This window comes from Prunus dulcis, chromosome 7 (genome assembly GCF_902201215.1).
Source record: "Prunus dulcis chromosome 7, ALMONDv2, whole genome shotgun sequence".
Classification (NCBI taxonomy): domain Eukaryota; kingdom Viridiplantae; phylum Streptophyta; class Magnoliopsida; order Rosales; family Rosaceae; genus Prunus; species Prunus dulcis.
In genome coordinates, this window is record NC_047656.1 from 16,575,095 (window position 1) to 16,593,352 (window position 18,258).

The 18,258-nt window shown below is 36.4% G+C and overlaps 3 protein-coding genes across 4 annotated transcripts; all 3 read left to right on the forward strand.

Annotated features, from left to right (window-relative positions):
• The first annotated feature begins 5,804 nt into the window (after positions 1-5,804).
• On the forward strand, positions 5,805-8,333 carry LOC117635481 (receptor-interacting serine/threonine-protein kinase 4-like). Its single transcript, XM_034369793.1, has 4 exons — positions 5,805-6,493; positions 6,633-7,156; positions 7,411-7,847; positions 8,285-8,333. The coding sequence occupies exons 1-4, from the start codon at positions 5,815-5,817 to the stop codon at positions 8,331-8,333; spliced, it is 1,689 nt and encodes a 562-aa protein (XP_034225684.1). The 5' UTR covers positions 5,805-5,814.
• Positions 8,334-13,353: 5,020 nt separating this feature from the next.
• On the forward strand, positions 13,354-15,000 carry LOC117636062 (HMG1/2-like protein). 2 transcript variants are annotated; one of them, XM_034370500.1, is made up of 8 exons: positions 13,354-13,499; positions 13,597-13,652; positions 13,793-13,894; positions 14,009-14,066; positions 14,185-14,229; positions 14,335-14,415; positions 14,501-14,554; positions 14,703-15,000. In XM_034370500.1, exons 2-8 carry the CDS (start codon positions 13,609-13,611, stop codon positions 14,721-14,723), a joined length of 405 nt encoding a protein of 134 aa, XP_034226391.1. In that variant the 5' UTR covers positions 13,354-13,499; positions 13,597-13,608; the 3' UTR covers positions 14,724-15,000. The 2 variants fall into 2 exon arrangements, with proteins under 2 accessions (XP_034226391.1, XP_034226390.1); XM_034370499.1 differs by having other exon boundaries at positions 13,357-13,499; positions 14,501-14,593.
• Positions 15,001-16,442: 1,442 nt separating this feature from the next.
• Positions 16,443-18,258, forward strand: LOC117634742 (high mobility group B protein 2-like). The gene is made up of 8 exons (XM_034368950.1): positions 16,443-16,730; positions 16,829-16,883; positions 17,018-17,119; positions 17,243-17,300; positions 17,424-17,468; positions 17,581-17,661; positions 17,760-17,852; positions 17,947-18,258. The coding sequence occupies exons 2-8, from the start codon at positions 16,840-16,842 to the stop codon at positions 17,965-17,967; spliced, it is 444 nt and encodes a 147-aa protein (XP_034224841.1). The 5' UTR covers positions 16,443-16,730; positions 16,829-16,839; the 3' UTR covers positions 17,968-18,258.

An 18,258-nucleotide genomic window follows, 5' to 3' on the forward strand; every position in this document is an offset into this window, starting at 1 on the left:
AGCATTGACGGCGATCCCACCGCAAGAGCTTTCATTACGTTTTTATAGATTTTTTCGTTTCTTTATTATGTTATAGATTTTTGCTTCGTTATGTTATAGTCAGGAGTGATGAAGCTCTCAGCCTTTTTCTAACCTCTAGTGTAAGATCCCACATCAACCAACGGAGAGGGGGTGATGTGCCATATATGTGCACACCCGCATCCATCTAGCACGAGGCCTTTTGGGAGCTCACTGGCTTCGGAGTTGTAGGAACTCCGAAGTTAAGCGAGTTGGGGGCTAGAGCAATCCCAGGATGGGTGACCCACTGGGAAGTTGCTCGTGAGCTTCCAAAAACAAAACCGTGCGAACCGAGAAGGGGGCCCAAAGCGGACAATATCGTGCTACGGCGGAGTTGATCCCGGGATGTGACATCTAGGCTCTACTTACGTACTAAGACATGCATGGAAAACATATTCTGATCTTTTTCTTTTTCTTTTTCTTTTTCTTTATTTTAATATTCTTTCGCTCTCCGCCACTCTTCTTCTCTCTTTTCTTTCCATCTATGTAAGTTTACCCGTTTTCCCTCTCCTTGGTCACTCTACTTCACCCTCTCAAATTCAATCTCAACGAGTAAAACCAATTTTCATTCATTCATTCATTCATCTGACCTTGTCATTAATTTTTTAGAAAAGTTGATATAGATCCAAATTTCTATTGAGAAGTTGGGTTTAATTCTCGAATTTGGTGACTTCGATACATGTCCTTTGACTTTTATGCCACATAGGATTACATTCCTTTTTAAATATTTTATGAAGTAATTTTTTTTAAAAAAAATATTATTTTTTGTTCCAATATTGCCCCTTGTGCTTTGAATCGGGTAATAGTAATTTATGTGATAATAATTAACCATCTATAATGTATGTCCAATAGTAATTTATGCAATAATAATTAGCCATTTATTTGTCAACCAAAGCATTTGATTGTGGAACTTTTAGTACCTATATATGTATGCACACAGAAACATACATCACACGCAAGAGCAGATCAAAGAGGGGTAGTGATGGATGATGACATTCATTTACTGAATTTTATAATGTAAGACACAAAGGGTTCAACTTGAGAGAGAGAACTTGATCTACTTGCAACTAGAAGGATCAATAATGATCCAAAACGGCATTTCCCTCTAAAACAACTACCTACGCATTTCTACGGTTTCTAATTGATCCATTTAAGGAAAAACCAAATCAGTTTGCAAACAAAACTCCCTGACTACTTCAACATGCAAAGAAAAACCAGATCATTTAAAGCATGCAAGGAAAAACCAGATCAGTTTGCAAACACATCATTTAGTACATGAGTTATAGGTCAACCATTTTTATTTGTGTTCACCCTATGGTAGAGGTATATTACATACTCTTGTAGATATATATATATATATATATAGATATAGTAGGAATCCTATGGTGTAGGTATATTGTTCTATTGCCTATTGCATAGGTATATATGTGTTTTTTCATATTTTCAACAATATATAATAGTATTTTATGTACAATTTTTTTTTTATATGTAACATACAATTTTTATTTGTCTATTTTTGTATCTAACTTATAGGTAGTCTTCTAATTTATGTTCTTAACTTATATGCAGTATTTAAATTTAGGTTCCTAACTTATAGGTAACACAATTTATCACTAAGTTTTTTTCGTTGCTAATAATAACACTATTTACTTGTATGTAAGGTACATATTCATGTGAGTGCTTGTCTGATCGATTGGTATAATATATGGGTCTTTACTTTGCATTAATTAAATTGTATATTATCCATATATTAAGTAAATATTATCATGGACAGAATTCAAAATTTAAATAAAGAAATTCAATTACAAATAATTCATTAAATTTAGATTTTAAATGTGCTTTCCTTATTTACCTCAAAGGGTGAAATCGACACAACACAAAAAGTAATAAATGGCAAATGACTTATATCTAAAATGAAAAACACGTGGACTAAACCCAATAACAGCTAATCATTTTGGACCTAGATCTAAGAAGCCCTTAACTGTCCCAACATCCACTCAAAAAGTATGATATAAGAAATGAGTATGATATTTTATTTACAATAAAAGATAAATTGATATCCCTCAATTAGTTAGGTGACAATTTGTTCAACTGAAAACTTGCACCGGCCATTATACTCTTTATTCTACTATTTATTTTTCCAAGATACATTGATGGTCTGTGTCTCAGATATATCTCCAACAAGCGTTGAAATCTTAGCAGGCCATCGGATTCTAAGCGAAAGTTATGGTGGCCAACCGAAAATGGAAGGAAAACAAAGGTGGTGAAGACACTGATGAAACGAAGGATGTAAGGGAAGCCCATCTGGTAGTGGCTGCCCTCATAGCTACTGTAACATTCGCAGCAGGTTTCACCATTCCTGGTGGTTACCAAAGTGAGAAGGGTTTTGCAGTTTTATCAAGAAATGCGGCTTTCAATGCCTTTGTTATATCCGATACACTAGACTTGTGTATGTCCAGTTTCTCTGTCTTAATGCACCTTTACGTATCGATGCACACAAAGCGATATGAAAAGGAATTTCCACAGCGTTTGACGTGGTGTTGTATATCACCATGTCAGCTTTAGTTGGAATGGTGGTTGCATTCATTACAGGGACATATGCAGTATTAGGTCATTCTCCAATACTTGCCTTAGTAGTGGCTTCTGTGCTTGGTTGTAGTTTCTTCTTTATCTTAACTCATACTGCACTTTCTGAAGTTTTCCCTTCCTATCAAAGGCTTCAACAATTCCTAGAACAGATATTATTACAACATATTTATGGTCGCGAGGCCATATTATTTATTTCTATAATAATGGATTTGGCAATTTTGGGATAGAAAATATAAGAATGAGAATAGATGAACTGCGACCTTAATACATTTTGTTCCTGGTTTTTCAATTATTGGATTATTTTTTATTGTTTATGTGGTTATAAATTCATAGAAGCCATGAATTCAAATTATTTCAATATTCATTCGTGATGAACAAAGCCTTCAACTTAAGGTATAGTCTCACGTCTCTTCTCAAAACTTATCGCATATTCAAAAGTAATATGGTTACTCATATTTAATAAGGTTATTTGCAGGAATGGTCACTCAACTATATCCGTAGTTATATTTGGGTCACTGAACTCAATTATTAGTTACAGAGGTCACTCAAATATGTGTTTTGTTACACAGTAGTCCTTCCGTCAAGTTCTGTTAAATGTTATGTCAAAAGTGAGGGTAAATTCGGAAATTCATCCACAACCCTCCCTATCCTCCACAACTTCAAAATTTGTAAATTTGTAAATTCAGAAATTCAAATTGAATATCAAATAATAAAAATTCCCATAGATCTTCTACACAAAACTTCAAAACCCTAACCCACCAACCCCTCTTCCCTCTCAACCTCTCAATGGTTTGCAAACTGACGACGAACCGAGTCTAAGAAAGATTCCTCTTGTGCCAAACCTATGGTTCAAACTTCCGTTCTTGAGCACTTACCCTTTTTCATTTTTGTTTCAAAAGTCTACAAATTTTAGCACCCATGAGTTAGATTCAGTGGCTCTTGCAAGAGGGTCGGGTTTTAAATTGGTGTATTTGAATTGGGTTCGAAAATTATGGAAGATCGATGTGATTTAGGAGAAGGGTTGGTCTGAAAGTAAAATGCGACATCTTAAATCTATTTGCTGGTCTGAAGGTATTTATTATGAATATTTGAAAATATTCTTGTTGATGTGCAACATCTTTTTAATTGAATTTTTTGGTGTTGGCAAGGGGTGGGTTTCGGCAATGGAGGGTTATGGAGGAAGGGGAGGGTTGTGGATGAATTTCTGAATTTATCCTCATTTTTGACATAAAATTTAACAGAATTTGACGGAATGACTAATGGTGCAACACAACACCTAATTGAGTTACGTCTGCAACTAATAATTGAGTTCAGTGACCTAAATATAACTACGGGTATAGTTGAGGGACTATTGATACGTATAACCCTATTTAATATTTTCAAGAATTCTATAGTGAGGTGCTTATCTTATATGAGGCTATATTTCTTAATCATTGAATCATATTAATTAGCCGTTTAATCAAATTAGTTAATCTACTTCAACGATTATAAGATATGACCTAATCTAAAGATCTTAAATAGAACCTCACTATATAATGACTCTTAATATTTAATGATGTCATCGGGATCAGTTGCTCGACTAGACCCAAGTACAAATGGGGACTTTTTGGTAAATTGGGCTGATATTTGTTTGCACAAGGGTCCAATTCAACAAACCCAACTTGAAATTTGGTCCAAATCTGATATTTAACATATGATATTTGTGTTTTTCTTTTGTTGCCAAACAAATAGTATCATTGACCAAATGACCCACTAGTGTAGTGGTTTGGAGTATTTATTTCCTCAGGCAAGGTCTTGGGTTCGAGTCTTAGCATCCATATTGTATGTGTAAGTTTAATATGTTATCGCCCCTTTCAATAGAAAAAGTCCTTAAAAAAAAAAAAACGATAATATCATTCATAAAAGCTTCATGGCTCAATTAAAATAGTCACATAAATATTCAATCATTTGAATTCATACTCCAATACAAATAAAGACCTAATAAAGATTTCAATAGGGTACTTAAGAAATGAAACTTTCAATTTAAGGGAATATCCTAACACAATTTAGTCCATTTGGGTGTACGTCGGTTCGAAACCAATATAATTTAGTCCATCCGATACAATACAAATTGGATTGTGATTTTTTCAATCCGATCCAATCATATTAGATCGATGTTTAAACCTAATCTAATCTGATCCAATTGATATTGGATTGGGTTAGCCCTCAGCTTTAGCCCTAAGCGCAGGCTCCCTTCACTTTTTTTCTAACCTCTACGTACTCATTAAGACGCATGGCTTTCTCTTTTTCTTTTTCTTTTTTTATTCTCTCTCCGCCGCTCTTCTTCTTCCTCCTCTCTCTTTTCCTACCAGCGTTGTGTCACTCCAGCCTGCAAAACATAATGAAATTAAAAAATGAAAAAATGAAAAAAGAAAAGGAAGTTAGTTTGTTGATTGTTCTTCTTGTCACGAATAACGAACAATATTAGCTCTCAGCTTTGGCTCCCTTCACTCTTTTTCTAACCTTTACTTACTAATTAAGACATGAATTTCTCCTTTTCTTTTTCTTTATTCTTTCTCTCACCGCCACTTTTCATCTTCCTCTTCTCTGTTGTCCTAAGAGTGTTGTGTCGCTTCAGCCTGCGAAACAGAATGTAATTAAAAAAGGGAAAAAAAAAAAAAAAAAAAGGAAGGAAGTTTGTTTGTTTGTTGATTGTTCTTGTCAGTGATGACGAAGCTCTCAGCTTTTTTCTAACCTCTAGGCTCTACGTACGTACTAAGACATGCTTGGAAAACACATTCTGATCTTTTTCTTTATTTTAATATTCTCTCTCTCCGCTACTCTTCTTCCTTCTTCCTGTTCTCTCTTTTCTTTCCATCTATATAAGTTTACCCGTTTTCCCTCTCCTTGGTCACTCTTCTTCACTCTCTCAAATTCAATCTCAACTAGTAAAACCAATTTTCATCCATTCATTCATTCATCTGACCTCGTCATTAACTTTTCCCAACATCCACTCAAAAAGTGGAAGCTGATCAGTACTTTATCTTACGCACAACCAAAAAGAACCACATGGATCGCACCACTTGGACTGATCAGACTCCGTCAGCATCGGTCGAAGTCGTTGACCAGGAAGCTGCTGCAATAAACATCAAAACTGATGAAGCTGCTGCAACAGACGTCCCAATTTTAATGGGCATGGATCTAGATGTTTTTAACGCTGCAAAAGAAGGCAAAATTGATGTCCTCAGGGGACACGATCCACAGCATCTTAACCAAATATTGACTCCAACCCGTAACACAGTCCTCCATGTTTATATAGCTAATGCAAGCACCCCAAAGCTCGTCAAACCTAAAGAAGAAGCGCCGATCAAGCCAACCAGCTTTGTGGAGGATATCCTTCAGATCTGTCCGACACTGCTATGGCAGCAGAACGAGAGCGGTGAGACTGCCTTGCACATGGCGGCCAAACATGGGCTTGCTGAAATAGTTGAACTTCTCATCCAAACTGCAAAAGCTCGTCGTTGTGAAGACCTCGAGCATGGGGCTGCCGCCTTCGCCTTCTCATCGTCATCAGAAGAAGAAGCAGCCTGCTGGAAAATTTTTATAAGGACACCTAGTAAGGAGAAGGACACAGCCTTGCACGAGGCAGTGCGGTTTAAGCACCTTGGTGTGGTGGAGATATTGATCAGAGAATACCCCGACTTTTCCTACCCTCCAAATGTTGCTGGGGAGACTCCACTTTATTTGGCTGCCGAGAGGAAATACAAAGCTTTGTTCTCCGAAATACTTGGCACTTGCAAGCATCCAACTTACCAAGGCCCCAATGGAAGAACCGCTTTGCATGCTGCAGTAATTTACGGTGATGAAGGTAGGTATATATAATATTCTTACATAATTAATTATTTCTCCTGTTCTGTTCACTTTCCAAGCAAAGCATGGATATATAAAAAAGATTATATACAGTTTTTAGTTTTGCACCAGTTAATTATTATTTTTGTATATTTTAGAAATGACCACAGAAATACTAAATAAGGAAAAAGCTTTGGCGATAGTGGCAGACAAGAAAGGGTGGACCCCACTTCACTACGCTGCATTCTATGGTAGTGCTTCAATTGTTACACAACTACTAGAAGCTGATAAACACAGTGCCTACATGGGTGACGAAGCTGATAAGAAGACCGCTCTTCACATTGCAGCCGCCAAAGGCCATGCTAATGTAATGAAACAACTTATTTCTTGTTGTCCTGATTGTTGCGAAGTGGTCGACCAAAGACGTCGAAATGCTCTTCATTATGCCTTGGAGAAGAGTCAATCTCGAATTATAGATATTGTTATGATGGATACATGGCTTAGCAACGTCCTCTTAAATGCCAAGGATGTTGACGGCAACACACCCCTCCATCTACTTAATGCTCCTCTCCACACCCGGATTCCTTTCATTGGTGATGCTAGGGTTGATAAGATGGCATTCAATAAAGAAAACATGAACGCTCTCGACGTCATTAAAACTAATATTAATTTTAAATTTAAGGTATGATATTTCATTAAACTTGCTTGTGTATCAGTACATGTCGGAACGATGAGCAGTAATTTATCCAATTTAGTCTTCAAGGCTTTGAGTATTGCTTTTCAATTAAGTATCATCGCGTAGACTTTTTTATTAAAGTACTAGTTATGGTTAGGTTAAATTAATAATCTCTCGCCCGCAGTTATTAGTTAGGTTATGATTTGTGTCAGAGACACAACTGAAAAATTGCACCACTATCTCTTTGGTCTGTGTTGCAGATATTTATCGAGCATGCTTTGAAAAGGAATGGTGCAGTATCAGGCCATCGAATTCTAAGCGAAAATGATCATGATGGCCATAAATTAAAGGAAAACAAATGTGGTGAAGACACTGAATTGGATAAAAATATAAGAGAATCCCATCTGATAGTGGCTACACTCGTAGCAACTGTTACATTCACAGCAGGTGTCACCATGCCTGGTGGTTATTACCAAAGTGATGCATCAGGGGGAAATGCCATGAGTAAAGTATCAAAGCAAAATGTTATGGTCCCGGCCCCGGCACCGATTAAAGTAACAACTCCGGGTTATGCAGTTCTATCAAAAAATGCAGCTTTCCAAATTTTTTATCTAGTCAATATGCTAGCCTTGTGTTTGTCCACTTATTCCGTCCTTGTGCACCTTGTCTTATTGATACTCCCAGAGGGAAAAGAGAGGTACAAAGTATTTTGGCGTTCTACTATATATACCACTATAACCTCTGTACTTGCAATGATGGGTGCATTCATTTCATGCACATATGCAGTCTTAGGTGATTCTCCAGCACTTGCTCACTCGGGTTTAGTTATCGTTGCCTATGTATTAGTTTTCTTTCTTTATGTTCTAATTTTTGAAGTTGAGAGGGAGAACTATTCCATATATCTATATAAACTTACCCGCTTTCTGGGAAAATATATATAAATATATACATAAACTTACCCGCTCGTTTAAGATATTGGGACTAGTCAGTGGCCTCCCTTCCCTTCCAACCTTCGTCCATGCCTCTCCCTCTCCCTTGGGCTTTTATTAGCTTTTGGATGGCTTGTATTGCTTGGTAGTTTTTCCTGGATTTGTGTGGCTGCTTTTGTTTGCTTTGCGTGTCTTCATTTTGCAGATTTGGAGTTCCTGCCTTTTGTTTTCTACTTGGTGACGACAAGGTGTGAGAGCAACTTATGTATTTCCTTTTGTGTGTATCAACTCTTTTTGAGTTGGGTGTAAATTTGTAGTCTATAGTTACGAGAGTTTAAAGGTGGTTGTAAGTTTGTGCCTTGATGTGTACTGTATAAGCTGAATATTATCGCATGAGTTCATGCATTAGAATTGGTTTGTTACTTACTTAAGTTTATCATTTTATTTCAATTGCTTGTGACCAATTTATCAACTAAAATAGCTAATTCTTTTGGATTGAATTTATGAAAACACTGAAATTTAAAATTAGTGTTCTAAATCACTAAATGGAAATCTACTTTCTTTTACTAGCTGTTTAGGAATTAGTAAAATAACATAAAATATCGTCTCTGCATTTGCGAGCTGAATGAATTGTTCATCTGTTCAATTGTTTGTCATTTGAAGCACAAAATATTTTCTTTCTAAATGGAAAATGAAATTTTCTTTCTTCTGCCCCCCTACCTCATACCTCATACCTCATACCTCTGCTTAATTTTTTTGGTTGATTCCAAGCACATGATTGCCGTCGTTGTTTGAACTCTATCCTGATATGAAACTATTCATTATGCTATATATGGTCAGTTCAAGTGAGGCCATTGTAGTTTCTCAGCATTGTCTTGGATGTTCTTCCTCTGGTGATAGTTGTAGAGTTAATAAGAAGTACATTTAAGGTTTTGTTGTTCTCACCCAAGTCCAAACGGGCAATTTAGCGGCAGATATTTGCTTGAGCATGGTCCAAATCTGAGGTTAGAACTTAGTATCCACGATATAAATTTACTAATTTACCCCTAAAACAATAATGTCCGTAAACTACTACCATTCCAGAAACGCCATAGAATGAAAGCCTAAATTTTTTAATGCTCGTGCAAATTTTTTATTTTGGAAAAATAACCAAGTTAGTCTTCATAGCTTGGGGAATTCCTTTTATTACCTTTTCATTCCAGGAAAAGAAAGGTGACGAAGACAATGATGTAAACTAATTATATATATATATATATATTATGTTTCTTAAACGACTTTGTTATTCCTTTTCAGCACACATCTTTAAAAATAAAATAAAATAAAATAAAATTCTAGTATTGCATTTATAATTCAATCAAAAGAAAACCACTCATAACTAGATGAACAGAAGCGGCATGCTTATAATTGTTGAAACTAAGTATTTTTTTTTTGTTAATGGTTCAAGGAGATGGAATTGAATATATTTAAGAGTAAGTTGCTCATGATATTATATATTAGCGGTTTCCACTACTGTTTTGTTAAACGAAACGAAGTGTCCATATTAGTATTTAATCTACATTTTCTAAATAAAAATGGTGTACACTAATTTTTCAATGATAATATGCTTGCTTGATCTGATTTATGTATATATATCCTAACTCATAGGCTAACAAAGATGCGTTGTAGTAAGCAGAAAACAGAACCTCTTGCAAATCAATTTTGGATTGGCAAATGGGACGACTCAGCGTTATAGTCAACTACAAGTTGAGAAATGCAAGCTTGCTTAGCATTATAACTCACTCTTTTAATCATATTTTTCAGTTTGGACTGGGTCGAAAAAATTGTGAACTCAAAGAATTATTGACTTAATAAAATCAAATGGAATAATCGGTTCGGTGTGGTTGGTATGCGGAATATCAAATGCTTTCCCTTTTAGTCAACTACAAATTATAAAGGGCCATATCGCTTGCTTACCATTTTTAATTCATTTCGATCAATAAATTTTGGCCGGTCCTTCGGAGATCCAACCAAGCAAGATGCACACATCTCATCTGCTCATGATGATTGTTCTCGGCTTGTATTGACACTCCATAAATTTTCAATACGCTAGCCTTGTATTTGTCCACTTTTTCTGTCCTTATGCACCTTTTGATATTGACACTCCATGAGGGAAAAGAGGGATCCAAAAGGTTTTGGCGTCCTATTATATATACCACTACTACAGCGTCTGTAGTTGCAATGATGATTGCATTCACTTCAGGCACATATGCAGTCTTAGGTGATTCTCCACAACTTGCCAGATCGGGTTTAATTGTCGTCGGCTATGCCTTCTTTTTGTTAAGTTATGTTCAATTTCTTGTTGTTCAGAGGGAGAACAATTCCATATTCCTATATAAACTTACCCACTTGTTTGTGATTATGTTTAAAAAGTAGACGTCACATTGATTGAGACTAGTCGGTGGCCTCCCTTCCCTTCCAACCTTGGTCCATGCCTCTCCCCTCCCTTGGGTTTTTATTAGCTTTTGGATGGCTTGGCTTGTATTGCTCTGTAGTTTTTCCTGGATTTGTGTGGCTGCTTTTGTTTGCTTTGCGTGTCTCCATTTTGCAGATTTGGAGTTCCTGCTTTTTGTTTCCTACTTGGTGACGACAAGGTGGGAGAGCAACTTGTGTATTTCCTTTTGTGTGCAAGTTTGTAGTCTATAGTTACAATAGTTTAAAGGTGGTTGTAAGTTTGTGTGTTGATGTGTATTCTCGTATGAATTTGTGCATTATAATTGGTTTATTAGTTACTTAAGTTTATCTTTTGCTTGTGACCAATTTATCAACTAAAATAACTAATTCTTTTGGATTGAATGATGACAACATTGAAATTTTAAAAACACTAGAAGATTAAGTTTAATTAAGCTTATTAAACAAATAGGGTTCTTTGATCTAAGTTCAAAATTCCTAGCTGTCATTGGGTTTAGTCCACACCTTTTTTGCTGTAGATTTGGGTCCATTGACTTTTATTAATTTTTTTCATGTGCCAATTTTACCCTTTGAGGTAAATAAGGAAAGAACAGTGTATCGATTCTTTCCTTCTAAATAGATTTCATATTTTAAATTTAGAATCCTTCTATTGCCGCCATGACATAAAAGAAGTTCATATAAAACAATTAAAATAGAAGAATTATTGATGATATCTTCTCAACAAATATTACCTGACTACTAGGTAAATATGATATAATATACCTAATTATTAGATAAATATTACATAATGTACCTAAATACTAGGTAAATATAAGATAATGTACCTAAATACTAGGTAAATATAACATAATGTACCTAACACATAAGTAGTATACTCTACTATACTTGATAAAAATGTAGATTTTAAATAAAATGTGTGGATTTGACTGATACAACCAATAATCGTAAAAAATCACAGCAAAAACATGGGAAAAATAGGAAAAACTAGAAGATAATTAACTATCAAGAAACCGAGGAATTGAGAGAAAGAAGGGTTGGGGGGGGGGGGGGGGGGGAGGGGAGGGGAGACACAAAACCCACATGCGTTAATGGTTAATTGCATCTTAATTAAAGATATTAGGTGGGAGTTAGCTTTACCGCAACAAAAATATGAAGAAAAAAAGTGAGCTAAACAAAATCAAACGTAAAAAAATGAGAGTATATTTGTGAGGAATTGTATTTTCAAAGAAGAAAACAAACAAACAAAATCAGTGAATAACAAAAGCTGTGGCAAAGAGTAAAAGAATATTTATATACCTTGTGTACAGGTTGTCATAGTGCAATAATACAAAGCCACAATAGAAAGAAAGCCAACGTTCATATAGGAGCATGACTGAAATATAATAGCTATTTCAAAAATTATAGGAGACGTGATTTGTTACCTTATTTAATTACTAGCCCCTTGGTATATGCTCACGCATGTGCCAATTGGTTTTCTTCTTTTTTTTCTTTTTTTTAATAAAATTTTTAGAATTAAGAAAATATAAGTAGTTATGTTCCATAAAAGTAGGACATATTATCTGATTTTGTTTTTAATTTTAATTTTTTTAAATATAAAAAAATATGAATTTACCATATTATCCTCATTTAATTAATAATTTCAATTATTAATGTTTGAATTAACCAAAGGTATTTTCTTGTATTTCGAATGTTTCACAATTCTTTGTCTTTTGCTTTATATATATAAATTTCAAAAATATAATAGCTAATTATTATGACAAAAATAAATTTCTAACCTTATTTAATTTTTAGAGGCATGATGGGAATAACAACGTAATTTAAAAATGAAAAAAATAATATGTAAATATAAATAAATTTAAAAAAAAAGAATGTAATCATACGTAGTACAAAAGTGAAAGGATTTGTATAAACAACAACAAATACATATTGCATCCAACTTTTGTTTTCGATTTTGGAGTTACACCGGATTTCCTATAAATAAATCACTACATGGAAATCTATGTTGAATCTCGTACAAGTAATTTGTCCAATACGTTACTAATTACTTTTAACATAAACACCTAACAACCGTGAAATTCTAGAGTAAGAGATGAAATATTATAGTAGCTCATACCATACCACTGTGCCCAATTAAACTTCTCAATGTTCACAATACCATTGTTCTCGGCCGACATTTGCCCTGTACCATTACGCTATCAACTTTTGTTCCAACTTGTTTGAGTCAGCATATGTGAATTTAGGCTTGGGTTGTGGAGTCTCTTGCAGCAAGAGGCAACATGTCAAGCACAAGACACACTGTTGGGCACACACAACCCACCCCAAAAGATGCATCATTCATCTGGATTTCTTTCTTGACCCAGGCCCAACGGAATGGGTCCAATCAACACGCCCAATTTGAAATTAAGCCCAAATGTGCCGGACAAGTAATAATCCAGAAGCCAATTTACTGATTTGCCCCTCACACAATGCTGTTGCATGCGATTCCATCAACTACCATTCCAAAAACGCCATACCATTCCAAAAACGCCATATGATTATAAATCAAAGCCTATATTTGTCACTTCTAGCGCTCGCCACCCGTAACGCATGAGCCAAAGCGTCCATGTGTCTCCCTATTACCACAAAGAAACACAAAGAAACACAGCAAAACGAATCCCAACCAATGAATCGACAGCACAAGGATCGCTGAGGTGGCAAATCATTTTTCAAAATCCCGCCTAAACCCAGACTTCAATTTTTCCGTGAAACGAAATTTAATTTCCGCCTTTTTATTTTTATTTTTCCGCCACTAGCCCCTACCCCTTATTATCTCTTCACACACACCTGTGCCAAAATTTACACACGCACCGCACCAAACAAAGCAAAGCCCCCCAAAGCCAAAGGCATCATATATCTTAATACTCTATTCTCCTCGCTTTCTCTCTGCGTCTTCGCCTTATCTTCTTCTCAAGCCCTAGCCCCCCTGCCCGAAGGTAAACTCGTACGCTTTCCGCACCGACTCGGACCGAGTCACCTCGGCCCTCGCCGTTCTCGAACGATTCTCATCGTTTTCTGCTGTTTTCTCTGCAGGTTCGCCTGAAAATGGGGAAATCCAGAGCTGCTGCTCCTAAAAGAACCGAGACCAAGTGAGTTTCGATTTTCGTTTTCTTGTGAATGAATATTCTGCGATTTCAGCGATTCGATCAGAGATCTCAATTTCGCACGTCAATTTCGCTCTTATTTTTGCGCTTATGTGCTCAATTTTGTTGTTTGTTGAATTTGCTAGGTTAAAGACCAAAAGTGCTGGAGCGAGTAAGAGGACATCGAAGAAGGCTGGAAAGGATCCAAACAAGCCAAAGAGACCTGCGAGCGCCTTCTTCGTTTTCATGTACGGTCAACGCTTTTCTCTCTAATCGTCGTTTTTAGATCGGTCGTCTCGTTTATTTTCCATTTTTGTGATTTTATTTCTCTGAATTGTCGTCTTGTTTTGAATTATCTATAGGGAGGATTTCAGGGAGAAGTACAAGAAGGAACATCCTAACAACAAATCTGTCGCTGCTGTAAGTGAATTTCATTCTTTTAGATCTACGGGTTTGATTTCATCCAGACCGAATTTTCTATTGAATTGACAATGTAATTTTTATTTATATCCATTTTTTTGTCACTTTATTGGAACAGGTCGGTAAGGCTGGTGGTGACAAATGGAAATCATTGTCAGATGCTGTGAGTGTTTTGGCCAATCATTTTGTTTTTCCTGATTGTTTTGTTAATTATTTGAATATTCTGCGACTGTTTTTGATTGGCTCCTTAATTTAAAAAATTATTCAGGAGAAAGCTCCCTATGTAGCCAAGGCAGAGAAGAGGAAGACTGAATATAACAAGACCATGCAGGCCTACAACAAGAGTATTGTGAGTGCTCTTCTCTTCAATTTCTGGCAATTGAGTTTTTATAATTTGAGCAATTTGTTGAGAATTGGTGCTTCATTTGAAATAGGCTGAGGGAGGCAATGGAGCAGAGGAGGAAGAATCTGATAAGTCCAAGTCTGAGGTGAATAACGAAGAAGAAGAAGATGATGAGAGTGCAGAGGTTTGCCCTCCCTCTCATTATTCTGATAATCAAGCTTTCTCTGTTCATTTTGATATTTGATTATTATTTTGATTGGTGGGATTAATTTTCTATTTGGGTTTTATCTTAGGATGAAGATGATGACGAGTAGAGAAGGAACGCTGGAAGGAGAAGCAATTGGTGTAGGATTGCTTAGAAGATATTGAATGACCTGCATTTTCTGAACTTTAGCTGTGTCTCATGATAAAATAGCTACATTTTTAGGATAGGGAAGGAAAAAGAGAAAGGCAAAAAACCAAGGGATTAAGTTTCAGGGGGTCTTGTAAACCTGATTTCCCATATCATCTGTACTTAATTAATGATCCTTTTTATGTCCAAATGCTTTCTATTTTGCGTTATAATGCTCCTTCTATAAATTGCTTTTTCCATATTTTTGTTTGGTGGTGGCTGAGCCCCATGTTTGTCTAGTATTCGTTGTGGTTGATAGAGTTGACAAACATATATTGCCTCCCAATGACTTGGGAGTGGGAATTTTGTCTGCTTTTGAGCTTTGGATTTTGTATCATTCTCTTCATTGCTCTATCTTGTTTTATGCGATGGTGATGATGATGGCTTGACTTGAATCTAATGGTCTCTTTTGACTTTTTCAAGCTGGAACCAGTAGGATTCATTTGTGGTTTCTCTGTTGAACATCCTGTCAGTATTTTGCACAGCTTGATTGTCAACTCTGCAACATTACAAATGATTCTCATTTTGATGAGAAATACTTCCCTAGCTCTGTTGTATTGTCCCGTTGAACTCCTCTTTTAATAAGTTACATGAGAGTAGAGAGGTGAGAATAAGGGGATGATGCAATAGTAAAAACAATGTTTGGCACAATCGTTCTTCTAGTTTCTTCCCTCACTACGTCTGTATTTTATCCCAGTTGTGGTAGTAGGGGATGAGGAAGCTGCTACGAGTTGGGAGACATTGGTGACCCTGCGTTCGCTGGTGAATTATGTTATGTGTTTGTTTGTTTCACATTGAAAGGGGTCACAAGTTTTGTTTCTCCTTTGTCGATCGAAATAGATGTTTATCTTCTGTCGATTGACATAGACGTTTATCTTTTGTCGATCCACATATAGATAATGAACTCAATTAAGGCATCAAATTTAGAGATACAGGAATTTACCAGAGAATTTGCTTTAAAGTGGTACTATAAATCTCTCCAAAAATAAAATAAAATGGTACTAGAAATAATTGTGGAGAATTTGATAGATAGAGTTTGAGTGATGCTATAGGGTTTGTACTCCCTCTACCATGTCTCTTTCCGTGATATTTACCAGCTACTTTGATTGGTCTGTACTACCAACGGCTTCTAAACCATCCACGGGATTTAGTAGCCGCTGTGTAGTAATCTCTTTTTGCATTTCAATCTAAAGCCATTTCAGAATTTCATTATCTCTTGCTCTGGGTTTTACTTCAGTTGCTTCTCTGCAACTCGATCGGATTCAAAGCCCAAGTCCACAGCTCCCTGCGATTGGGCGTGGCCCTTATTTGACGAGGGTCCATTTCTCAACAGCCCATTTTGAAATATCTCAACTTTTCTTTTTGGTCAAATCCAATCAGAAATATCTAAGGAGTTGAAATATCAGGCCAAGAGTTTTACCTATTTGCCCCCAACACAATAATATCCCGCACTAATACAGCTGTTGCGTACAACACGTTTTATTCTAGCGATTCGATCAGTCTCAACCACCAGACCATAAGTCCTCAAGGGCCAAAATATCAAACCCCAAATTCGTCATTTCACAAATAACCCCGCACGTGCCACCGCTGCCACATGCGCCCGAACGTCCACGTGTCCTCCAAGCTTGCGAAGAAACACACAAGGAAACACAAAGCGAAAGGCCAACAGCAAATGGAGAGAGGGCGCACGGATAGCTGACGCGGCAAAACATTTTTGAAATCCCGCCTAAACCCAAACTTCAATTTTTTTTCGTTAGTCGAAATTCAATTTTGCCCCTTCTTATTTTTTTTTAGGCTGCACGAGGCCCCTCTTCTTATCCCTCTCACTCCTCTCGCAAATTTCACACACGCACCGCACCAAACAAAGCGCATTCTCTCTTTCTCTCTGCGTCTTCGTCTTATCTTCGAAAACCCTAGCCTTCCACCAAAGGTAAACTCGGTCCCCTTGCGGCACTGACTCGGTCCGAGTCGCTTCGTTTTTCATCGTTCCGGAACGATTCTCACCGAGTTTCGGCTTTTTCTCTGCAGGTTCGTTCGCCATGGGTAAAGCCAGAGCAGCTGCTCCCAAACGAACCGATACGAAGTGAGTTTCTGCTTATCTCGTTGTATATACGCTGCGATTGTATTGGTTAGATCGGAGATCTGCTACTGTTTGGCCACTTTGATTTCTGTTGTGCTTATGGATTTTGAAATTTTGCTTGTGATTGAAATTTTCAGGTTGAAGAGTAAGAGTGCTGGAGCAAGCAAGAAGCCAGCGAAGAAAGCTGGAAAGGATCCAAACAAGCCTAAGAGGCCTGCTAGTGCTTTCTTTGTTTTCATGTACGGTCAACTCTTTTTCTCTCTCTTGGCTTAAGTTTGAGATCTGACTTTTTCTTTGTTTTACTTGTTCTTAATCTTAATTTCCTGATTTTTTTTCTTCACTTTTATTTGTGTTATATATAGGGAGGACTTCAGAGAGAAGTACAAGAAAGAGCATCCAAACAACAAATCGGTTGCCGCTGTAAGTTCATCTCAATTTCTCAGATCTACTCGTATACTTTTCGCTTCACCATGATTTTGTCATAAATTGATAAGAATATAATTTTACATGAATTAATTTTGATTTTGTATTGAAATCAAACAGGTTGGAAAAGCTGGAGGTGATAAATGGAAGTCGTTGTCAGAAGCTGTGAGTGTTTGGTTACAAGTTTATGGTCACTGATTTGTTAATTGCGTAGTCTTTTGTTTATTCTGTTGAAGTTTATTGATCGTTTTCGTTTGTGTACAAATTAATTTTACAGGAAAAGGCTCCCTATGTAGCCAAGGCAGAGAAGAGGAAGGTTGAATACAACAAGAACATTCAGGCCTACAACAAGAGATTAGTGAGTGCTTGTTTTACAGTCATTGTGGTTTCTATTTTATAGTTCAATTATGATGAGGATTTTGTGAGAATAATTGTGGCTTAATTTGGGTGAAATAGGCTGAGGGCCCAAATGGAGCTGATGAGGAAGAGTCTGACAAGTCCAAGTCTGAAGTGAATGATGATGATGAAGACGAGGACGAGAGCGGAGAGGTCAGTTGTGACTCAGCTAATTAAGTTAATTAAGTATTCTTTGTTTCTTAATTGTAATTATGTGAGTTAATTATATGAATGTGTTGTGTTATAGGAGGAAGATGATGATGAGTAGATTGAAGGGGTAACAGGAAGTGTGGAGGAGAAGAAGCAATATTGTGTAGGATTGCTTAGAAGATGTTGATTGACCTACATTTCTGATTTTCGCTGCTCTTTGTCTCTCATGGATAAATAGCTCTCTACCTTGTTTTAGGATTTAGATTAGGAAAAACAAAAAGACCCTAAAAGGGATTAAGTTTCAGGGATTCTTCTACCTGACTGATTCCCATATCGTTCTGTACTTAATGATCCTTCTTATGTTCAATTATTTTCAGTTTGCTTTTTATCATATGGTGTCTTTCATTGA

What these genes read in the sequence shown, in the direction of transcription:
- LOC117634742 (XM_034368950.1), top strand. Translation starts at nt 16,840, where the DNA reads ATGGGTAAAGCCAGAGCAGCTGCTCCCAAACGAACCGATACGAA. An exon ending in AGTGCTTTCTTTGTTTTCAT is followed by an intron (nt 17,120 to 17,242) that starts GTACGGTCAACT and finishes TGTTATATATAG; the next exon opens with GGAGGACTTCAGAGAGAAGT. An exon ending in ACGAGGACGAGAGCGGAGAG is followed by an intron (nt 17,853 to 17,946) that starts GTCAGTTGTGAC and finishes GTTGTGTTATAG; the next exon opens with GAGGAAGATGATGATGAGTA.
- LOC117635481 (XM_034369793.1), top strand. Translation starts at nt 5,815, where the DNA reads ATGGGCATGGATCTAGATGTTTTTAACGCTGCAAAAGAAGGCAAAATT. An exon ending in ATATTAATTTTAAATTTAAG is followed by an intron (nt 7,157 to 7,410) that starts GTATGATATTTC and finishes TCTGTGTTGCAG; the next exon opens with ATATTTATCGAGCATGCTTT. An exon ending in CTCCCAGAGGGAAAAGAGAG is followed by an intron (nt 7,848 to 8,284) that starts GTACAAAGTATT and finishes TTCATTTTGCAG; the next exon opens with ATTTGGAGTTCCTGCCTTTT.
- LOC117636062 (XM_034370499.1), top strand. Translation starts at nt 13,609, where the DNA reads ATGGGGAAATCCAGAGCTGCTGCTCCTAAAAGAACCGAGACCAA. An exon ending in AGCGCCTTCTTCGTTTTCAT is followed by an intron (nt 13,895 to 14,008) that starts GTACGGTCAACG and finishes AATTATCTATAG; the next exon opens with GGAGGATTTCAGGGAGAAGT. An exon ending in AAGATGATGAGAGTGCAGAG is followed by an intron (nt 14,594 to 14,702) that starts GTTTGCCCTCCC and finishes GTTTTATCTTAG; the next exon opens with GATGAAGATGATGACGAGTA.